Below are 24,286 nucleotides of genomic sequence, written 5' to 3'. Positions count from 1 at the left end.
TTCGGATTTCGCCCCCATCAAAATTATTTGCCAAAGTGTGGAATGAAATACACGGGCGTTCCAGTGCATCAAGCAACGTTATGTTAAAAAAAAGGGGAAATGGAGCAACAGCGCATTTCTAAGGCAAGTGGGATAGCGTATATCTCCCAACTGACGCCAGTGTAAAAATTCATTCCAAGTGGATAAAAACTGCAAGCTCACGGCTACAATTCGTAAATTGCAATATGTACAATAAAGAAATTAATTCAAAACGGTATGGGTAGATTTTTGGTATATTATTGAATGTGTTTTTTTTATTTATCGTGAAATTAATGTCGGCCTTTCGGAATAATCCGGCTCAAGAACTAGAATTATGTTATCTGCAGCAGGCTTTTTTTTTTCAAAATTCCACGACGCTTAGAAATGATCACCCTAAAGATGCTGTTCCCTGCTCATGGATGCATGCAAATACATTTGCATATTACCATCGCATTCCAGCACGTAAGAATGTACTACGGTTTTCGTAATTGGAAAATTCGCCAGTAAAAGAAATACTAACAACTCAATGAAATCTACCAGATCTATGACGAAAATCGAGCATGCACATCACCGGACGAAAGGGCTCAGGCTGCCGCGCATGCGGCCTAGACCTATCTCGAGAAACAATCTTGCCTGCCCTCCCTCTGCCTCAACGGAAGGTTACGAACCCTACCACTGTACCATATCATGGTGGGGCCCTCAACGCCGTTGCGTGCAAAGCGACGCAGGCACCTGACAGAAAACATGAGGTACCTAAGTGAAAAATGTTACGGTCGCTCTTTAGAATTGCCTGTGCTGCTCGGTTTTCTAATGTCGACTGGGCGTGCGTTGACAAGATCCACAATGATATTGATACTTTATTCGTTGGGATTTTTTGTTTGTTTGCTGATGTCCGACAGATGCGGATTGAACAGGCGGAGCTCGTTTCCGAAGAGACCACGAGGCTACACCACAGGACGCAGGTACGCTTGCTGTATTACTCCGCGTAAGCCATTTCTTCGCTGGTTGAAGCTTTAGTTCGTACCTTCCTTCTTCGAAGTCTCAGCGAGCATGTAAATATTCTCATTTGGGAACCGTGCTTCGGCTGTAATATGCTCTGAGGAAAACGCACCGAAATAACTTGATATCGAGATTCCAGCATATAGCGCAGTTCACACGTTGATTTGTAATTTTTACAGAACTTCAAGAAGCAGAAAATACCAAGCCTTTGCCGTGATCTTCTATACCTCAACGGACTACGACCAGAACCGCGTGCAAAAGCAGTGCGCTGCTAACAAGTGGATATTCCAGCGTAGCCCGTGTATACATCCTTCGATTATAGAAACAACGTCGTCGATGACATAGACACCAGGTTCAGCTTATTCAATAAATCCTTGTTCAACGCAGAAATTTATTCTCAGAAGACACTCTCACTGTTACAGTATTTCAATTGATAAAGCCCTAAGTGCGACCTAAATATTAGGGTTATTCTTACGAACGCGCATACCCAGGGCTGAAGTCCTTATATAGCCAATTCACTGTCCAGGGCTCCATTCACAATGGTTTTCATTTGCAAAAGCTGTTTGTCATTAATACTTTGCGTGGAAGCTTGGGCTTATTGGTGCAAAAAAGACAGGGACACCGGAGAGCGACAGGCACACAGTGCTGTGTGCGTGTAGCTACCTCGTGTCCCTGTTTTTCTGTTTCGCGCTGTATCCTTTTTCCAATGTCATTAGTGGTCCGCCTATCGGCAATAATAGGCCCGATATAATCAGTTGCTGCCACAAGTAGTCTGTAGCGAAGAAAATATTTGTGAATATGGGCCAAGATGCTCCATGTCATGGGGGATTTCAGGCGAGAGAGAATCCTACATGCTGTGTGCATTAGTGCTAAGATATTCCATCACAAGATAGGATGCCCCAACTTATCCAATTCGCGCTGTGAATTGACGCTGCAATTGGATATGTGATAGCAGTGCATTAGAAAATAAAGTTTTCATTTTTTTTTGCAGGAGGAGGAAGAGGAGTTGACTGAGCTGAGGCAAAAACTGGCGTCGGCTGAAAAAGTAGGCGAATCGCTGCGGGAATGTAGACTGGACAGAAGTACTTTACATTCTCTGTCTCTCTGACATCTTGCAGCACGCCTCGCAGGTGCCCCGTCTAAAGGAGGAGAACAGAGCACTCGGAAAACAGGTGCGTCACATAATGCTGTTATGGTTCTCAGTATAGGTTACATTAAAGGGTATCATTTTGTCTGTAAACATATCACCGTTTTTGGAATACTAGCTTACCGGAGACCAGGACGGCTGATGATGATGATGATGATAAAGATGATGATGATGATTTTATGGCATCCCCTTTGAAATGCGACGGTGAAAAATAGCCACCTAGTCTGCTTGGTTTAATCAGGTATGCTATACCTGTTTTTTTATCTAGCATTTTAGAATACAACTGCTTAATATTTTCTTCCTTCAAAATCTTTCTTGTACCAATACCTGTGACTGTAAGAGATCCGGTCGTATCAATATCTTCCCAGCCTTTTTTCCCCAGCAATTTTCTAAACGTCCTTTGCTTATCTCGGCTGCTAATCGGTTGACACTTCGATTCACTTTGAAGCCAATCGCTTCTGAAAGGTGTATGTTACCTACGGTTCTCACTGGGTGAATTCTTCGCATTCCATTAGGATGTGCCGAATGGGCTCTCAATTTTGGTTGAAGCATACACACGCCTCATCTCGTTGCGAATATTTGCAACGATATGGTTTTGTTCCTAGGTAGCCGCTCTCGAGCCTCAAATTACAAGGCACTGCCCTGTGGGTTATCGTACAGATTTTGCCTTCTTTTTCGTCCATTTCGTTTCCATTCGTTGCATCTAATTAACTGCCTCTGCTTCTCTCACTTCCTTTCTGATGACTCCTGGTTGTCTATTCACCGTTTCAATTACCTTGTACTTGGTTTCCAACATTCTTGACTTTTTCCTCTATTCTGTGATACGCTTTCAAAGTACAGATACTTGTGCACTGTTGCTTCTCATTTATTTTCGTCCATGTTCCTGAGTCTTTCTTCAAAACTAATTTTGCTCTGTGTTTCGCTCACTTCAACAAAGGCCGAACCAATGTCATTCTGCATTGCCTGATTGTGGTTTTACCCTAGGCTCGCAAAGCCAACAGGCCTACCAATCTTTGGTTAACTTCCAGCCCCGACAAGGTACCCGATTTTAATCGCAGAATGTCATTTGCGAACACCATTACCCCTTTCGAGATTCCCCGCACCGCCTCATACTTATCGTGTTTCCTAAGTACTTTGTGTTTCATTATTGCAGCATTCCGCTTCTCCTTTACTTTTAGAATCTCGGGATGGGTGCTTGAGGAAGTCCTTCCTTTGTTTATGTATACGCCGAGGTCACGCTATTGTTGCGTAGTATTGACGGTGAAGAAAGCGGCAAAACTGTAAGTGACTAAACTAGCTTTTTATGAGCAATAAAAACAGCGCTAAACGACAGGACGAGTGAAGGGACAGAGACAACAGCGCTGACTAACAACCAAAGTGTCTTTATTCTTTCAGTCAGCATATATATATGCTCCACTGCTATCTGAAACCTCCACCGCTATTGCGCGAACCTATGCCCTCAAAAACAGGCTACACTCAAAGAACTATGACAGCGGCGAACACACTCGGCGATCGTCAGCTTTTTACATGAGTCATCGAAGGTTCCAGAGTAATCACTGGTGCCCGTAAGACTTCCAGAAAGTTCTACATATTTCGCGTCGCACGTGCAATCGGATCATGCAATCGGTGACACATGCAATCGGTGACAACCGACAGCGGATAGAACCGTCGATAACATTCCTGAAACTTTCTATACATACGGGCGCGTCCCGCGCTGAGTGATAACATTTGTTAGACGATGAAAAGCGGTCAGCCAGAAAAGAGAAAGCAGTACACGTGTCAATATGGCGTGGCTATGGCTGTGACTCTGTTGAATTAAAAGCACGTAATTATTCGTCTCTAAATGAAGGATCATAATTCTCAATTTCCATGTCCACAACTCGAGGCCCACAGATATTGCCAAGTATATATATATATATATATATATATCCCCAAGTCCCAATATCCCCAACGCGCTGGAGTTGAGTAGAGACCACCCGCTGAGAAGACGTCAGGGCCCGCGTCACGGCGCCATTTAGTCATAGTGTCGTTCTGCAGGCGACTTCATGTTGTTTCTCTCTCTCTCTCTCGCATCGAAAAGCGGCTTCCACGGTCGGGATTGAACCCGCGACGGGCACAGGCGTGTTTATTTGACGTGGGGCCACTTCCGTAGTGTCGCGTAGACCCTACGGTGTTTTATGCGGCTTTGCGTTTGCACGGCCTGCGTCAGTGGTCCGCGTGACAAATTTGCATAGTGTCTATTTTTTTATTATAGCAGAAACGCACCGTACCATATCTTCAGTTTGCCCGCAACCAGTGTTTCCTTGGCTTCTCACTTCAGGTTTTCCTATTCCCAACCTGTCTCTGCACGTCCGTTCTGGACTTGCACGTTAGCAGAAAGGTTAGCACCGCAGTTTCTGCAGTACTTTTGAGAGGGTTGCGAATAATTGCGGCTGTCAAGAGGCTAATGTTGCGGCACCCAGGAAGCTCAAGAGGGCATTGTGCAAATGCGACTCGATAGAAAGGTCCAAACGAGTTTCTCTCTTCGACTTTCTTCTCTGCTACGCTTCTGCCATGTATATAAATGCTCAGAACCACAACCAACCCCACGTGTAAGATAGCCATAGCAGCACCAGCAGTACATAAGTCGAAGGAAGAGACAAAGAAACCTTGGCTTCGAAAATTGTTAGGCGTAACGTTAAGAGACAGGAAGAGAGTGGTGTGGATCAGAGAGCAAACAGGAATAGCCGATACTCCAGTTGTCATTAAAAGGAAGAAATGGAGCTGGGCAGTTTATACAGTGCGTAGGGTATATAACTGGTAGACCATTAGAGTTACAGAAGGGAAGGAAAGCGCAGTCGGGTGTGGCAGGAAACGAGGTGGGGGATGACTTTGGATAAATTGCAGGCGCAAGTTGGAATCAGCTAGCGGAGGACAGGAGTAATTGGAGATCACAGGGAGAGGCCTTCGTCTTGTAGTGGACATACAAACAGGCTGATCATGAAGATTATTACTTTTAAAGTTAGCAAGTTTCTGTCATTGCATAGTACGTTATGAAGCGTTGCTTACTAAAAACACAGATGGAGGATTAGGAGAAAACACTAGTTTCCTTGCATGCACAGGACTGTTCATGCAGTGAAAATGATCCTTGTATCGCCAGTAACGAATGCGTATACCTGAGTGATATAGCATGCTCCAATACGCAGGTAATCATGTATTATGTGCATATTATGCTCGCTGGACTGAAAATCACGCGCACTTTCCTTCCAGTATTACGTTTATTTGGGCACAGCTTACGTCTTGAAAAGTTCGAAAGTATTCGAAAAATATTAGCATTTACGAATAGTGACTATTCCATTGGAAGATGGAATCGAATAGTGCACTTTAATATTCATTATTCGAAAGTTTCGAATATTTGCACACTCCCAATTAAGCTTCTGATTCTAGGCACAGCAGATTCTTAGACACGGTAATATTGTCCCGAAAATCGGCGAAGTTAGTCAACTTAAAGAATTAAATTAAATTATGGAGTTTTACGTTCCGAAACCACTTTCTGATTATGAGGCACGCCGTAGTGGGGGACTCCCGAAATTTCGACCACCAGGGGTTCTTTAACGGGCACCTCAATCTAAGTACACGGGTGTTTTCGCAATTCGCCCCCATCGAAATGCGGCCGCCGTGGCCGGGATTCGATTCCGTGACCTCGTGCTTAGCAGCCCAACAGCATAGCCACTAAGCAACCACGGCGGGTTTAGTCCACTTGAGTGGATGGCATGCAAACAAGTGTTAAAAAAAGACATTATGTGGTAAGAAATTCAAATATACAGCGCCTAAATACGCACATTTGCGTTAAATACGGGACTGCAACTCATATGCCCTCGCTTCTGAGGTGGCAACTCTGTGTAGGTTGAAGATTGTGCTTTAACAACATTTAATGCTCAATCAAATTTAGTTTTGAGAAATGAGATGCCCGTTTCACTTTTTGTTCAGAGTTGCAACGTTAATGTCGTCCCCTGTATAAAACGAGGCTCTGTTTATGTTCTTGAAACAAGATTTGACGAGCGCGAAGAAAACTAGACGAAAGGCGAGGAACAGGATGAAGCACAGATGAGCGCGAGCACTTCCATCTATTTGTTTTCAGCGTCCAAGCAATGCCTACTCCTTAACGTCAACATAAATATTAAGAACCCTTAATAATCATACAATCTCTGCGATATTACAACGTTACTTTGGCTAAAGGAAATTACGTAGAATATTTTATTCCCTTATCAAGCAGTGACAGTGATGGTGTACTGATGTATTTTTGCTTCGCTTTAACTATTTGGTAAGCCTCTATAATGTCTCTCTGTTTAACTGTGGCTCGCGTTGTTAACCACCTTTCTGGCACCCGTGTCTTTTACAATGCTGACCCATGTGACCGCCTATATTGCCGCGCACTGCCAGACGTTGCTCGCGTGACGTGTGCAGTCGGTGAAACGATTTGCACGCATCTCAGATCATCCCACACGCGATTCTTTCTTTGTCACCAAAGGTCGTAATTTTGCCAGCTTGAACGGGGCAGAAAACAGTTCGTTTACATTATATTGTTACGTAGGAAGACGCCGACGAAAAGCTATTTACAAGTATATTTACAAGGCAATACGCCGCAGTTGACCAAGAGGCAACAGCCCGCGCTAGCTTCCAATCGTCGTCTTCGTCTTCTTCCTACTCGGCTCTTCGTCATTGGGAATACTACCCCGTAGCAATATCTCCCAACAGCTTTTTTTTTTTTTACTTTATGGGATATGCGGTGAACGTACGGGATCGCATGTGTTTGGCTGCGTTCCAACTCGCTTTGCGGCAATTCTATCATCCCTTTCACTTTTTGCAAAAGGCTTTCACAAATTATTGTGACAGAGACAGAATGGTAACCAGCACTATATAGACGCATGGTCTGGTTTTTAAACCTAACGTGTATTTTACGGTGACATGACTTAACGAGCGCATCCTGACAACATGTTGTAGATAGCCCGCTTGTCAAGCCACTAGTGGGAAATCGCCCTTCTCCAAACATTGTATCCATCAGGGATAATTTCTTGTTTCCCGAAGCCTTAGGCAACATTACTTACTATAATGCGGTTTTATGTATCTGTATATCCTGTATTTTTGTAACATCATCTTTTCTTTTCCCTACTCATTGTATTCCTACCGAATTATTTGTCAAATCGTACTTTTTTATGTTGTATTGTTTTTCTCGTGTAATTGCTGATATTACCCACTCCCCTATGTAATGCCTTGCAGGCCTACATGGTGTAATATATAAAATAAATGAAATGAAGCTAACTTAGAGTGGGCCCTGTCGAAAGGAAGAAGGCTCTTCGTTCTGGGGTTGTACATTTCACATACATGCTGCGCCGTGAAATCAAATGGCAAGCCTAAGAATTGAATTTTCAATCTCAGAACTTTTGTGAAAGCATTTTGCATAAAATGAAAAGAAAGGAACAATCGCCGCAAAGCCAGTTGGAACGTAAAAAGAACGCACGTGATCCGGTATCTTCGCCGCATCTCCCATGAAGTAAAATAGGTTGCTAGGTTGCTAGGTTGTAAATAGGTTGTAAACGTGCGGTTTTCTGCCCCCGTGCAAGCTTGAAAAATTATGCGATTTGATGAAAAAGAAATAAACACGAACGGGTTGCTCTAAGAGGCTTGTAGATCGTTTCACCGAGTGCACACGCGACGTGTTTTACCAGATTCCACGCAGTTGTGACCTTTCTTTTATCGGGCAGACAAGCCGGTGTTTCAACGACAGAGCACGCGAGTACGGTCTGGCAGTGCGCAGCAATATAGGTGGTCACATGGGGGCCCATTCTAACAGATGTGAGTGTAAGCCAGTAGAAAAAAAAAGTTTCTGAGGCGTGCCGCAGACAAAACAGAGAGAGAAAGAGGGAGAGAGAGACAGATTATAGAGGCTTCCTACATAACTAAAAGAAAGCGAAATTGCGTCACTGTGCCGTCAGTATGACTGATTGATAAAGCGATAAAATTTAAGATGATTTCCTCTAGCCCTTGTGATGTTACAACATTGCATAGATTGTTTGACTAAAGTTTTCTTAGGTATTTGTTACAGTTGTGGTATAAATACTGCTTGGACGCCGAAAATGAACGGTTGGAAGTCAGCCCTCGTATGTGTCTCTTCGTGTTCCACGTCTGTCGTCTCGTTTCCTTCGCGCAGGTCAACGTTTGCTTCCAGATCATGGACCAACTTACTCGCACCACATTCCTGCTGACTCTCTTTGCGGAGTTGCTGGGGTTTGTATCGCCGTGTTTACACCATTGTGACTTCCATTGCACAACTTCTTTTGTGAAGTCAGACGGATTTTCATGCTGCCGTGATGACACTGCATAAAAGAGAAGTGTGAAAGAAAGGAATGTGGAGAAGTGTGGGAAACATTGGGAAAGCGGAGAGGGCATGTCGGGGAGAGGAGGTGCAGGGCGGCACCCAGAGTCGATGCGCAGGAAACACCATCAAACGATCTTCCTAAAATACAACACTCCCGACGTAGCTTGTCGTGCAGCATTACTCACGGCTGCAGACGTGTGAGTGTTGAAGCTCGGCCCATGCTCTGCTATGCTCTACAAAAGCGAGACGGGCAACTCTACGTAGTACGTGAAGTGGCTTTATTCAAAAGGCATAATACAGAGTTTCGGATAATTCGATAATAATTTAATATAATTTCGGAACAAATTTGTTTAGTGATGTTTGCCATTTCTGAAGAATTGCCAGAAATAACTGCAATGTGGCTTTTATTTTTCATGCAAAGGGTGTGCGGAAACCATTATGCAGCTACATAATAAAAACCCTTCTTGCTTTTACGTGTTTCATGTCTAATTTTACATGTATTTCCGACCAAGTCTCTTGAATCACCTATCCGTGAAGTTTTCTGAAGAATCTAACTGATAACCTTTTTGATTGACAGACATGGAGTAGGTTCGTAATCCCGCCCATTATGCAGTACCCCTTAGGAAGGAATTAAAGTGATGTGATGTGAGTCAATTGAAATGAACCACACTTTTCATCTGGGAATGCTAGAGCTAAAACTATCTCAAACGATGATTCAGGAACAGAACATTTCGACACGTACTTCAAGCTATGGTAAATAGGTGAAGCCGGAGTGTATTCTGGGCTTTTGTAGCCATGCCGGCCTGCTTTGCTCGAGGATGACGTCTTTGCCTGTCATAGTACTGCGATTCGTTGTACACCATCGTTATTCATCGAATAATATGACTTAATATACCGTTAGGCCTAACTCTGTGTTCCGCAACTTTTTCAATTTGCCTACGCCATTATCGCTTCTCTCAAAGAGAAGTCTGCGATTAGAAATATTTTGGGGTATCTATGGCCAATAACGTCTCCTGGTCTAAGCATACCGATGACATTTGGGCCTCCGACACATGAAAACACAACTTTTTTTTGACTAAAGTTTCTATCGGTGCCTCCTTATCTTGTTTCGGTGGCTTGGCGGCTATGCGGATAGTGCTGTAAGCATAAAGTGAGGGAGCGCATTTCGTGCCGCTGTAGCTGCATGGGAAATACGTCGAATGCAAAGTCGTGTCTACAATGAGACATTTTATTTATTTATTTTTTTATTTATTTATATGGACGTACTGCAGCGCTAAAAGGGTTATCGCAGGAGTAGGGTACAGGAATCATCAAACAAACAGAACACATGATGAAATACAGACAATATACTAAAAGGGAAGAAAAAATGCATGATCTTAAGAAGCGCAAAGCAAGCAACCGTGGATTGCACGGTCTAATTCGTTAACTGGCAAGTTTAGAATGTCAGGAGGCAACTGGTTCCAGATTTCGATGCTTTGGGGAAACGAACTACACTTCAGTTTGTCAGTGCTGGCATACAGCGGCATAATATTTAGAGGGTGAACATTTCTTGTGTTAGACGCTTTAGCAACTTTCAGGTGTTTAAAGGACGAGCAACGTTCGGAGTTAAGAGTAGTGTAATAGTAGTGTGTGTGTGTGTGTGTGTGTGCCTATCGGTGCGAGGTTAAATATGACGTGACGAAACAATGTAGCTACAGCGAAAGCAAGGCGCCAACGATGTAGAATGAGTGAAAACGGTGAGTTGGGTAACTTTTGTGCGCGTTGGTAGTACCTGTATATATCTGAACGGATGCTTTTCAGTTCAGGGACAACCTGGTAACGCGAAAAAGAAGGAACAAATTGGACTGCTTTATTTCGTACGGAATCAGGCATGTTACTGGTATATATGCGGTGAGTGTTCCACACGATATCACTATACTCCAGGGATAGCCCGATCAGTATGGTGTAAGCTTTATGCCTTGTGCTGTTGCCAGCATTTTTTCTAACGCCTGTTTCTTAAAGCTCTGTTATAGAGTAGTTAATTGGGTTTAGTCGTCTGTCGTGATCAAGCAAGGCCGATAACTGGGTATTTTATTGAATCGGCAGAGTTAAGCCAGGAGAGCGTTCTGCCTCGCAGTGCTGGCGTGAGTGCTGCTCGCTCGCAGACTATAAACCCACTAGTGTTGCAGCTGAATCGCTGTGCGTGTGCACCGGTCTGCTCGCGATTGGCAGTAAACATCAAGCTAACGTTGTCTGGCATTTCACTGGGCGCTGACCGACGCTTACGTTTTCTTGTCACTCTCAACGATTGCATCATCCAGATGCAACAGCTGCAACGTCGCTGGCGGCGCTCGGAGCGCCGGCGTTGTGAGACGCCTGGTAACCGCTAGGGTGCTGTTCCATCCGCACAGCGGCAGTTGCACTGCTAGCTGCGCGGCGCCAATATGTTGCACCTGAACAGTGTCCGCAGAGTGAAATGGACGGCCGAGGGAAATCGCAACGCTACACGTTGCTATCGCGGTCCTTCGTTGCGAAAGTATCGATTTTCTTTTCAAGCAAATAGCCTTATTTGCCTCTTTCTCCCGTTCTTCTGTTTGGCGGTGGGTGGCTGGCGGTCGGTGGCCGCACTTTCCAAAACTGCCTATGCAAAGAATGCGCGCTCTCGTGCAGCCGAGGGACCGAGTTGAGGAGGGGCGCGTTCGGCGCCGAAAGAAGGCCAACTAACGTCGAACTAGCCCTTTCAGAGGCGCGCGCGTGTTGCACGCTAGCTTCTGGGGCTTCTGAAAGTTTAGACGCTCCGCTGGGGCTGTCGCGGAGAACGACCCTCCTCTCCTTCTGCACGGCTCTCCCTCCATGGCCGGTGTGAGAGAGGGACGCGCCTAGAGAGGAGGATGGCAGTAGCCGTTCGTGCCGATGCTAGCGCCGGTGTAGAGGACAACACACGTATCATGAATTCGCCTACGTGTAAAACCGTTTATACAACCGCCACAAATGTGCTGGTTAACGGCCCTGTTGTTTACTGAATGACGTAATGAAACAACGAGCGCAAGCTAAATATCCTCACTGCAAGAAACACACGGCATCAAGCACACCCGTCGTTCATAAAGCGAATAGCTTTCTAGAAGCGTTCGGCTACTCGCTCGCATTGTTAATCATTGTCGATGGTTTCCGCAAGATTTCGTTTTGTGGGTGCCCGTTGGCCCATGTGTTATTTTGTTCTTGTTTTACTATTGGTTCCCATCGGTTGCAGGTGTCGCAGCTGGAGAACGAGCTGGACGAGTTGTCGAGCCAGCTTCACCGGTCGCAGCAGGAAACCGACCGGCAGTTGAGCGCCAAGCTACGTGACAAGAACGCCCACGTGGCGCAACTGCTAGCAGACTTACAGGCGAGCTTGCATGTTCCTAAAAGTTTAAACGAGGCACAGTGTAAGTGCCCTAAATGTTTTATTTAGGAACAAGTAAAATTTTGTCGCTTCCAAGAAAGGTTTGCAATTCGCAGGGCTCCATGCATATGCTTCCTGCGCTTTTGTTGAGTTTTTGCTACCTATACCTTGCGACGAATCCCACGAATAAAAAAGAAATATCCAACTAACACATTGTAATCTAAGCGGAGCGAGTTCTCAGTAATTCGGTTAATTAAATGCTTTACAGCTAACTGTAGTGGGTATAATTTTGCATATTTTCGTGCTACGTAATTTGTAATGTCATAGAATGTGTATCTTTATCCACTACAAAAGTAACAAATTTATTGTCGTTCAGTTTGTATCTTTATGCAATTCATAGCTCGCAAGCTATGCCGAAATGCAAACACCATATAAGATGGATGCACGGCGTGAGACCTCTAACACGTGACCGGCTTCCGTCACTTCACATACACACACACGTTTTTCCACATTGACACTGCTAATGTTAACACAATTGTAATACGTAATGCATAAATAATCATCCCATTAAAATATAAATGTGTTTTCAAGGCGCTTGTCAGACGATGTGGTATGTCCAAGTTCTGTATAAGAATTGTAGTTTATTACTATTTTGTTACGCAGAACAAGGTGCGCACAGTTAATCAGCATGCAAGGGTCATATATGCGTCACTCTGCGGGTACTGTGATGTAACCTTTGTGCATTGTTTACCCACAAATGTATCCGCCGACAACAAGCAGCCACGCGAAACGCGATAATGTAGGCAAAGAAAGAAAACTTCGCTTTAGTAGACAGAGCAGAAAAGTAGGCATATTAACCACATTCACGTTTGCGGTTTGAAAGATCTGTCACTTGGGCTGGTTGGTTGGTTGGCTCGTCGCACATTCTTAGGTTTATTACTGTGGTTCAAGCTTGTTTACCCTGCAGGAGAAAAAAGTGATAAACATACTAATAAAATGCAAGTATACTGTACGCATGATGCGCGCCGATAGACGTGCCACCGCTGGCGGCCATATTAGTGCCCTGGGGAAATGAGGTAGCCTTCCGCCGCAGTTTTCCGCATCGTTGCTTGTGCTTTTCCGATCCATTCGCGTTTTCGGAGCGAAATAAGCGACGCCCGTCGCATACGTATGTGCATTAGTCAAAGCTTCAAGGCCAGTTGAAGAACAATGGTTGCGTGCTGGGCTGCTCAAGGACTCGCGAAAGCTTGCCGGCGGTATGCTCAGCATTATATCGCTTTCGCAAGACCTCTTCAGCGGGAGCATCTGCAGCAATGGATCGCCTCCGTTCGGTGGCAAATTGCTTGTTATGACGCCTTTTATTTTGCATCAACTGAATGTTTGTTGAATTCGATCATGTTTACACGGGTAAGGGATGACATAAATCACGGCCTACCGGTTTTAGTTCATTTTTTTCCACAATCCAGCACGCAGTTTAAAGGCTTTTCGTTTAGGTTCTGAATACCACTCGGTGCGTCTGCCGTTTCCCCCTTTTTCACCGTGTTGCTCTTCCTGAGATGCACGGCTTGTACAAGGGAATCGTGTTGTGTGTTAAAGATGCTGAGGCTTGCAAGTACTGGTCTTGTTGGTTTCATGCGGCCCGTTAAATCGTCTTACCAGCGGTCACGTGGTTATATTTCTTGGATCTATTTTGTGCGCGGCTTCGCATATCTTATGTTGTTGCCAATTGCTTTATGCAACATTGTTGTTGATTTTTTTAGTGTCAGCTTTTTCCATTGCTTCACATGTAACGGTTTAAATCACGCTTCACTTGTTTTGTCGGAATGAAATGTGCTGATCATTTATTGAAACACCGTTGAGAATTGTGCTGAGAAGTAATGAAAATAAGCTTATTAGATTTCGCTGAATAATCACCGAGTCCTTCCAGTTTTAGAAGTTGCTTTATCATCGCGCATTATACAGGCAATAATGTTATCGTCATTAGTAATCTGATGCAATATTCTATGTGTATTGTGCCTTTTTTTTCTTCCTTTCCTGCTCATTTTCGATGTGGTACACGTACAGGGTGTTTTTTTAGGACAATACAGATTTTTAAAAATTAAACAATGGCATGGCCGTGTAACACCTGTCGTCTTCGCATGCGAGCTCCACGTTGAAGCGGAAATATCTTGCGACTGCTTAAGTCACACTGAAAAGACTAATTGCCAAAAACAGGTAAATGTTCTATTGTTAATCAGAGGGCAGTTGTTTATGTCGAATACACTTAGGGCGTCACAATTGATGACGTACATATGTTTCAGGAATGAAAATTGATCGAAACTAAAAGCCAAATCCGGTCAACAACGAAACGGAGCGCGGCCCCCTGCGCATTAGACGGCAACGCCCCGTAAGTAAGTGTGGGGCGCAGTTTGAGTGACAGCATGCCGCCTGACCCGGCACACAAGCGACACATGCTTGCTAGGAAAAGCGTACCGTATCGGTAGGTGCCGCGACTGGCCGACAATTTCAGTTTGAAACTTAGTCACGCTTTTCCTCAGAGGGTGCTTTCGTCTAATACCGGAGCGGGGCGAAATTTCCAGCGCTCCTGCCGCGGTTGGTTTCTATGGTGCCTTCATTTAGCGATGAAATTCGATGGAACATATCTCCAATGAGATGCCACTTGCAAGATAGAATGAGAATGATGAATGAGATAGAATAGAATGAGGGTGCATTAAATTGGCGCTCACTTCAAATCCGCTACTTACACAACTGGTCCTAAAGCTCTGAGAAACGTTCCTGAATTAATTTTAGTTAGTTCGTTTTTTTGGAATAACTGAAGAAGCGGCACAGTATTACCGCCTCGACGTAGAGCTCGTAAGCGATTACGACAGGTATCTCACTCTAAGACGTTTCTTGATAAAAAAATATCCTTATTGTCGAGAGGGACACCCTGTATCAGCACGTGTAAACAGATAAAGTGGACTCCTTTTGTACACGTTTTGCGTGATGGCTTACCGTTCTCCCAGTATACGTTTCTTTTTCAAGATTGGCGCAACTTGCTGCACGCCTGGTTGCACACTAAATGAGCTTCTCCAACAACGACGATACCTAACAATCTTCCCGCGTTCGCCGGGTAGTCTGAGAGTGAAATTCCCAGGGTGTTTTATTACGTGGCACCCTGCCATTACCTAATTTCGTTTGTTAATAGCGATAACTTATTAGAAACGTAGTTGGTCTTCTATATTCAATCGTAATTCCACTTGCATTTTGCGTAACCTAATTATTTGGCTCGTTTACAGTTCTTTGCTTTGTTGTGACATTGTAAGCTTCATTGCTACAATCGGTTAAGAAACATTAACGCATTGCTTGTGTATAAACAGCGATTCATTATATTTAAATAATAAGTCCGACCGCCAAGTGTATTGCATATGTCTGTTAATATTTTTTTTCTGTGTGCTCAATGGACATTTGAAACATTAAGTTGAGCCAGTTGAAATTTAGACCAGGAGAACGTTAACTTGAAGACCAGTACTCTACATTTTCTTGATCCTTTTCTTTGAGCACCTTTTCGCATTTTTTAAACGCTGGAACATGTTTTCGTTCAATGTACATTATGTTTCTTCATATTTATGTCAATATATTATATATTCTTTGTATACATCAATCATGTGCCCGCTTTCTGTAGTCTCGACACGAGGCTCTTTTCGTTAGAAGTATACAAACAATTAAAATTATATCTTCGGTTATTACTGGGAGTTGGTCAGTTGAGCCATTCTTGACGAGCTGTGGGTTCCTCTTACACTTAGGCCTAAATTAAAGTATAAATAACGAACGCTCTGGGACGTCTATGGGCCCAACCACATTTAAATAAATCCAATAAAGTTTTATCCATCCATCCATCCAGGCTGATAGAAGTGTTTTTGCTGTACATTCATATTCTCCAACTCAAGTCATAGTTCCGGAATTAATTCTCATGCTTAGAACCAAAGATGAAGTAAAGGAAGTGCTTTAATTAGATTCTACCATGCTTGTAGCTGGGAAACGGTTTTTCAGACATGAACCCTCTTTTCTCTTTTAGGAAACGCTTGCCTAAATGCTGCATAACTTTTTCCATTGAGCTACGCGTGTTAAGCCCAATGTGGCTTCGTAATACGTTATGCTTTGCAATCACAAATTTTGTCACATTAAGCTTTGCCTTTCGTTTGTGTTTTCCTCATTCAGCTTTTGACATCGTCTACGTGTCATTACGCATCTTGTGATAAAAGTGGTCCAGACTTTTGTTGTGTTCAGCCTGTCGTCAATTTCATTTTTATGAAAACGCTGAGAAGCAAATGTACGCGAGATGCATACCAACATTTCACATGAAAAACACTTGATATGTTATTTAAACGAAAGCACGCGGTACGCACCGCTCGCCGTAGGTTCGCTTTGCTTTTGCTAGTTTGTACAGCTTTACATCCTTCGTCAGTTGAAATGCAGCACTTTATTTCTAAAACACCTTCTCCTGCTGCTGTCCCTAATCCTGCTGCTGCTGGTTACCGCTGCCAGCACCTCCTGAAGTCCAGCTGTTACTGCCGCCAGAAGTTCCTCCCAAACCGCTGTTCGATCAGCTGTATCCAGCCCTTGAAAATTCCCCGAGTCCACCATAGGAGCTTCTGCCAGTGCTACTTCCTTGTGATGGTCCAGAGCCACCCAAAGGTGTTCCCCAAGTGAATTGGTATGTTCGTGGGGAACTCCAATACCAGAAAGTGCTGCCATCTCCTCGTCGCCCTCAACTGCCTTGTCTACCGCCAAATGAGGGACCTCCAATGAAGCCACCGAGGTATCCACGTAGCCTAAGGTATTCCACAAATGTGCCTCTGGCACCACTTTTTCTATACTTCCTGTAAAGGCGCTGTAATCGTCTTTGCGAGAGGCCAGTGACACTTCTCAGCCAACCTTGGCTGGAACCCCAGAAACCTCCCAGTCCACCGAATTCACTTCCAAAGCTGCCTAGTTGAACAGGTGAGCCTTGACGGCCGCCTAGGCCAGAAATGAGCCACGTACAACCGCTCCCTTGATTGTTCCTTCCTGAGAGACCACTACTGCTACAGAAACTGCTATCTTGGCTGCTAGGACTCCATCGGTTATCGCTATCAGAGCTGCTCGACCAGCTCTGAGCGAAGCTTCCCAATCCTCCAAGTCCGCTTCGTCCTCCCAGTCCTCTAACAGTTCCCAGTTGACCAGAAATACCACTTCGACCGCCTCTGAGACTGCCGAGTCGCCCAGTGAGGCCGCTAGTTCCGAACAGACGACTTAGCAAGTTAGAAAGGCCGCTTTGTCCAGACTGACTAAAGCTGGCGCCAAATCTGCCTCGTCCACTGCTGCTTCTATCCAGGCCGCGTTGACTGCCGTAGTTTCCGCTTCCAGTAGATCCGAAACCGCCACTTCGGCTGCCCCAGCCAAATAGTCCGCTACCGATGCCTAACGAACTGCCTTGACCGGAAAGGCCATTGTTATCACTTTCTCCTGCTTCGCCTAACATTTCACCCTCTCCTCCACTTCCACCAAGTTCTCCTTGCTGTCCGCGCAGCCCACCCATTCCGCTTTGGCCGCCATAGACCGACGATCCGCCTAGTCCTCCAAATCCGCTGAAACCTCCTTGCTAACCGTGCGTGCTGCCGGACCCGCTTTGGCCAGCGCTTCTGAACAGCCTGCCGAATCCTACAAGCCTGCTGAGTCCCCCTTGCGGTTCATTCTGGTTCTCTGAATCGCCTTGTCCGCCTTGGCCCCATTGTTGACCACACCCTCCAGTTGCAATTATTCCGCCAGGCGTGCCGTACAAGCCATCCTGTGGACCACTGATTCCTCCCCATGGCCGCGGGAATGCAGCACCCCCACTAGGTCCCTGAAATCCCCAAGTCGTGCCCTCAGAAATTAGGCCCCTGGGATTACCCCATGCAAACCACGTCAGTGGCGAAACTACTCTGGGTTGACCCCACTGTCCACTGACGCCTTGACTTCCTCCTTGCGGCAGAGAAAACAACCTCAGTGCGTAGAGTTGAGTGCTCCAGTATCCGAAGGGGCTACCGCCGTACCTACCATCGATGTTGCCCTAAGAGCTACCGCTTCCGCTTGACAACATGAGGGGCGTAATTAACCTCCTCCAAATTGAGAATGGGCTACTTGCGTATAGCTCGCCATAACTATCACCCCAGGGACCGCCGTGTCCAGCAAATCCGCTCAGTCCACTTCCGCTGCCAAATCCACTGCCATATCAGCTGCCGTATCCACCACTGAAGCCGCTTCCACTGCTGAGTGAGCTTCCTCCAAACCCTCCTCGCAAACATCCACTCCCGAATCCATTTCCAAGTCTTGAAAATAAGTTACCCCCGATGACCTGGCGACCTGAAAATGAGGTTTTCGAATTTCAAAACACGTCATTTAGACAATTCTAATTTTCGAGCAGGTGAGGCGTCTACTTTTTTTTTTCTAGAATAAAGAAGTGGGAGACACGTTTCGAAATGCTAAGTCCATTTTCTTCCTTATTTTGGTTAAAAGATGGCGACTAAAAAGACAGTGTACTAGTTCTGCGTAAGAAGGCTTTAGGTACATGTACGCATAACCGTAAGGTATTATTTTCACAGTACTCATGCCATGTTTATTGCTATGAACCGCAATCTTTAGTGACACAAATTTTTTAGGTTAGCTAATTCCTTCATAAGGGTGTTTCAGCTATCATGCCTCGCAATGTAAAAAAAAAAGGAAAAGGCAGATTTTATGCGAGTAGAATGAAATTCATATTGTTCAGTATATTCCAGCAGCCTCTATTAACATTTTGTTGATGCCATTGATTTGAATAATTATCATCAACAAATTAATATTTTTAATTACTGTTCTAAATGGCGTGCTCTCAATGAAGAATTAAGTAGAAGAAACTTCATGTTCAAACTTCAAACGGTCATGTTTTTAGCCATTTACTTTAGCCCGTTTGTTTGTTCCGGTGTACAAGAAAAAGCCGAGAAAAATGAAAAATGTCATGTGACTAATCGTACACCAGCGTCAAAAAGCAGTGCTCTCAAAGATGCTACACACGAGTTAGTTACACACTCTTTCCAGGAAGCATCAACCAGTGATGAGGCATCTCTCTTTATCAACAGCAAAGCGCTGCGCTTTCGCGGCAGGGTTGCGCCAGATGAAGCTTCATGAGATGCTATAGCCACCTTGCAGTCACGTTAGGCTGTGCATGTTGCTACACTTAGTAGCGGCGGTGAGCTCCCACGAGTAGGCCCTCCCCAACATTGCGTCTTTTTCCGTACTGCGTTCAGGCCTGCCTGAAAGCCTCCTTTTACAGTTTTCAATATATTGACGCTGAATCTTGGCAGCTCCTCCGTGATAATGCAGCTCCTCCGTTTTACTTGTTTCTAGTTTGGACGACAGGGCACAAAAATAATACTGACTTTATGCTGACTAAATAATAAGCTTTTGCGGTAAGTGCTATAATGTCTAGTACATGGCTTTTACTTAAACAAAACTGGGGCACCCTGTATATATTAATTAGCATATACGGGGTGGCCCATCTATCATTCATCGCGTCTTTTTTTTTAAATAGACGGTCCATTCTACTCGGAGATAACCAAGTGCATATTGTTCCCAGTCAAGTAGGGTAGCCGCCAGTATTTGATTGTTCATGCCATTCTGAGAAATATTTTATTGCATAGGACTAATTTTAAATTACTGCTTTGATTTCCCTTCTCCCAGTGAAGAAATTGTACGAAACTGAAGAAGTCTGAAGCTCGCGTGTTTTCAGCCAAGTGCATTTTACCAGTTTATTTTTCCAGGTCGATAAAGAAAGCCTAAGAGCAATAAAAGAAAAATGTCACATAGCAAACAGTCTGCCCGCAAACCAGCGCCCTCAAACGAGCTCTATAGGCCACCTTCAATGGTCAGGCGACGCAACGGTCGGCTCAGCCGTCTCCGCCACCGTGTCCGCTCCATATCTATGAAGGTATGCCTTTGTAGCGCTCATATCAAAAGTGTCACTCATTCTAAATTGTGGTTTTAAGGCAATCGAAAACATCGAGGCCAACTTTCGACCTCCGATGCTGGAGAAAGGACGTCGACTTTGCTACCACAGCCATGTATAACGTATCAAAAACAGCACGTACTTCGCAGCCAAGTGCTTAATTTAGATTAATTAAATTATGTGCCTTTACGCGCCAAAGAACTGCGGCAAGAGCTGCGGCGCGGCAAGAACTGCGTTTCCGTCGAACATTTCAAGGCCGCAGTCTTCCCCAGTGAATAAAATTGAACTGTCTGTAGACGGCGTCACCGTACACGCACTTATCGACACCGGAGCCGCCGTTTCTATTATTAGTGAGAAGCTTTACCGCAATTTGAACAGAGTGACCATTCCTCTTACCTCTCTTTCTCTGCATACGGCAACTTCCCATCGCATTCAGCCTTCAGCGTCGTGCACAGCCCGGGTCGTTATTCAAAGCGTTATGTTATCGAATTTGTCTGTCCTATCTCATTCCTCGCACGACCTTATTCTTGGATGGAATTTCCTATCTGTCAATCAAGCCCTTATCGACTGCGCTCGTGCCGTTCTTACGTTATCCTTACCGTGCTTTGACCCTGACGACCATTATTCTCCTAAAGTTGTGCCGCCTCCGACATCGATATCGCTGCTTTCTCCGCTGCCCTGGTCTTTCTGTCATGTAACTCTGCTGCGACCTCATCTGCTCTGTTTATACCGTCGGCCACTTGTGCGCGCCCGTGGAACTTTTGCTTCCGTTTGCTGTCGCCACTTTTTGCGACTGTTCTGCTGCCCTTTACGTGTGCAACACGTCCACCTGTCCATCATCCCTACTTCCAGGGGAGTGCCTGGGTAAGTTTGAAGCTTTCGATTGCGTTCTCCCGGCCACCAGGTTTGGTGATACAGCGCCACTCCCGATTTTTGCCGTCACTCCTCCTGCCGCGACGGATGCCCCTGTAGACGTCTTCGCTCGTGCCGTCGACGCAGAACTCACAACTGCGCAGCACAAGGAAACCATCAAGCTCCTCCAACATTTTCCTACCTCATTTGACATTGACCAACCTTCCTTGGACCGAGCGTCCACAGTCGTTCAGCGTATGGACACCGGTCAACAAACACAATTGCGCCAGCGTCCGTATCGTGTGTCGGCCGCTTAACGCCGTATCATGGACCAGCACGTTGACGACATGCTGGAGCGTGGCATCATCCAGCCCTCTAACAGTTCCTGGGCGTCTCCGGTTGTCTTTGCTAAAAAAAGATGGCTGTATTAGGTTCTGCGTCGACTATCGTTGCCTTAACCAAATAACGCGCAAATATGTTTATCCTCTGTCGAGCATCGACGATGCCTTGGACAGTCTGCAGGGAGCGGAATTCTTTTCCTCGCTGTATCTGCGCTCCGGGTTATTGGCAAGTGCCAATGGCAGACGCCGATCGCCAAAAAACAGCCTTTGTAACACCTTATGGGCTATATGAATTTACCGTCATGCCGTTTGGCATCTGCAACGCGCCTGCCGCTTTCGAGCGAATGATGGACACCAGTCTTCGAGGGCTGAAGTGGAAAACGTGCCTCTGTTATTTAGATGACATTATGGTTTTTTCCACCCACTGTGCGTCGCACCTCAGCCGCCTCGAGCAGGTCCTTGCGTGCCTCTCCACTCCAGGACTGCAACTAAATTTGAAGAAATGCCACTTCGGCGCTCGCACGCCTGCTATTCTCCGTCATGTAGTTTCAAAAGATGGTCTCCTGCCGGACCCCACGAAACTTAGCGCCGTATCCGAGTTCCCTAAATCAACCACCATGAAAGAACTTCGCATCTTCATCGGCTTGTGCTCTTATTTCCGACGCTTCATTCGTAACTTTGCGTCTATCATCGCCCCCTTGACGCAGCTTCTCACCGGCAGTTCTGACCCATCAGCCTGATTCCCGGCGTGCGACGACGCATTCCAAGAACTGCGACGCGTTCTCACCTGTCCTTCAGTACTTCGATACTTCGATCCCTGTGCTCCATCCATACCGACGCTAGTGATATAGGGCACGGCGCTGTTCTTTCACAACGCAAGGATGGCTTCGAAGAGTACGTCGTCGCGTATGCCAGCCGCACCCTTACCAAACACGAGGCGAACTACACGGTTACTGAGAAGGAATGTCTGGTTATCATTTGGGCTATCGGAAAATTTCGTCCTTATGTGTACGGGCGCCCATTTGACATCGTGACCGACCATCATGCCCTATGCTGGTTATCTTTACTAAAAGATAGAAATGGTCGGCTCGCCCGTTGGGCATTGCGCCTGCAAGAGTACGACACCCGCGTTGTTTATCGTTCAGGCCGAAAGCATTCAGACGCAGACGGTCTATCCCGGTCACCCCTGCCCTCTGGTCCTGTCCACTCGACTATTTCCACCTGCGGTGCATTCGCCCTCAACACTTCCGACATGCTATTAGAGCAGCGCAAAGACCCATGGATCTCTTCGCTTATTGACTTCATGTCTAGCCAGTCGCCAGCACCGATCTCTCGGACGCTCCGTCATCAAGCCGCGCACTTCATCATTCGGGATAACCTGCTGTACCGGCGCAACTACAATTCCAGCGGCCATAAGTGGTTGCTTGTTATACCCCACCTCCGCTCCAACATCTGCGCCACGTTCCACGACGACCCACAATGCGGCCACGCTGGTGTATTAAAGACATACTCTCGCCTCCAGCTTCGGAACTACTGGCGCGGTATGTACCGTTTCGTTCGCCAGTATGTCCGGTCACGCCATAAATACCAACGACTCAAGACGCCAACTCAACATGCCACCGGCCCCTTGCAATCTTTACAATGCCCTGCGCGTGCTTTCAACTGCCTCAGCATTGACCTATAGGTCCGCTTCCCAACACTCCAAGCGGCAACCGCTGGGTTATTGTGCTATCGACCACCAGACGCGGTATGCTGAAACTTCAGTACGCGCTTCAGTACGCGCTCAGCCTGCCTGCAGATTTGGCCTTTGGCGAAGTTTCGTACCACCTTTCTCGAGTCACTAAGCATCGTGTGACAGTCTGCGTTGGCGATAGCCAGGGCGATGGCCAGGGCGATGGCCACCTCCTACGCTTGTTCCGCTCCAGCGCTTCTCACGCTCGCTGCCGTCCTCGTCGCGCCGGTTGACGCCTCTATGACGACCGCTGTGAAGGCGTTCCGTTGATATTCGGCCGCGTCTACGTAAAGCGCGTGTTCGTCGTTGGCATGCTGGTCGATGAGAGCCATGGCCCTCGCCACCGGTCACCCACAGCATGATATCGTCCGCGTAGATGGTGTGCCTAACGTCTTCGAAGAATGTCGCCAACTCGCTCGTTCGTTCACATCCCAGGACCACTGACGCCAAAAGCTTTGCCACAATTCATCCACTGCGGCTACATGCTTTGCTCCTGGCTCGCTGGTCTTGTTGTGGGTGTCCTCTACTCCTACAGGCCTTTCCTCCAAGCTGCTCTCCAATTAACACAGTCCTTATCGGGTACTGAACCAAACATCCGCGGTAAACTACCTCATGGAGCCAATGGTAGCGCCTTCCGACCAGCGTCGTCGCGGCCAGGAAATTGTGCACATCTCCCGGCTCATGCAGCGCCATGACCCTCCTGTGTTCTCCTGTCCGTAGGTCGCTAGGATGGCTATTCTTTCGGTGGGGAGTGATTGTACTGAAAGCACTGGCTAGTAGGCACAGGGCTGGTGAAAGAGAAGACGACGCGAATTGCTTGCTTCCCTTTTACGAGATAGCACCGACCTGTTTAAGCCTGCCGCTGCAACCTAGAACTAGTGCTGCTAGGCGAACGTAGCTGTATTGACGTCACGTTCGTATAAAGTCAAGTTGCCCCTTTGTTCGGCTTGTGTACAGATTTCGAGACTCGAGGTAGCGATCGCTACCCGGTCCTAATCTCTGCCCTTCCTTTTCGGACGTCGCCCAGAAAATTCAAACGGAAGTTGGTAGACTGGAAAGCTTACACTGCAGCCGTAGACAAAGGGATCACAGCCTCGACTACGAAGGCAGAATAATTACCGACAAAGCTCACTGCGTCAAACAAAGTACCCGTTCTGCCACTAAGCATTGTAATGTACCGACTAATGAAAAAGGATTCTAAAGGTTACGTCCCATTAGAAGACGGGTAGGAAGGAAGGCTCTGCTTACTAAGAATATCGAAGAACCCAGAACTCGTCGACGGGAACAACGACACATAGGGCGTTACTTATCCAAACTGAACCGACAAAGGTGGAGCGACTTTTTGTGATGCTGGACCTACGAAAACGGCTGAGCAAAATCCGGCGAGTTGTCAGAGGTATTCGCAAAGAACCGCGACAGCTTTACCCGTTTGATCGCTGTCATTGCATGAGCGCGCATCGCTGAAAGAGCTCGCAGAGCAGTACTGGAGGCTCC

At 46.2% G+C, this 24,286-nt stretch overlaps 1 protein-coding gene across 1 annotated transcript in view; it reads left to right on the top strand.

Annotated features, from left to right (window-relative positions):
- LOC142563433 (uncharacterized) overlaps positions 1-24,286 on the top strand; it is a 148,208-nt gene that overhangs the window by 7,796 nt on the left and 116,126 nt on the right. Inside the window, exons 3-6 of the mRNA XM_075673988.1 lie at positions 918-980; positions 2,009-2,062; positions 2,136-2,189; positions 11,752-11,886. Coding sequence (XP_075530103.1) covers positions 918-980; positions 2,009-2,062; positions 2,136-2,189; positions 11,752-11,886 — 306 coding nt within the window. The remainder of the gene's footprint in view (positions 1-917; positions 981-2,008; positions 2,063-2,135; positions 2,190-11,751; positions 11,887-24,286) is intronic.

This window comes from Dermacentor variabilis, chromosome 11 (assembly GCF_050947875.1).
Source record: "Dermacentor variabilis isolate Ectoservices chromosome 11, ASM5094787v1, whole genome shotgun sequence".
NCBI lineage: Eukaryota > Metazoa > Arthropoda > Arachnida > Ixodida > Ixodidae > Dermacentor > Dermacentor variabilis.
Note: the sequence above shows the minus strand (reverse complement) of the source record. Positions and strands in the feature narration are given on the sequence as shown.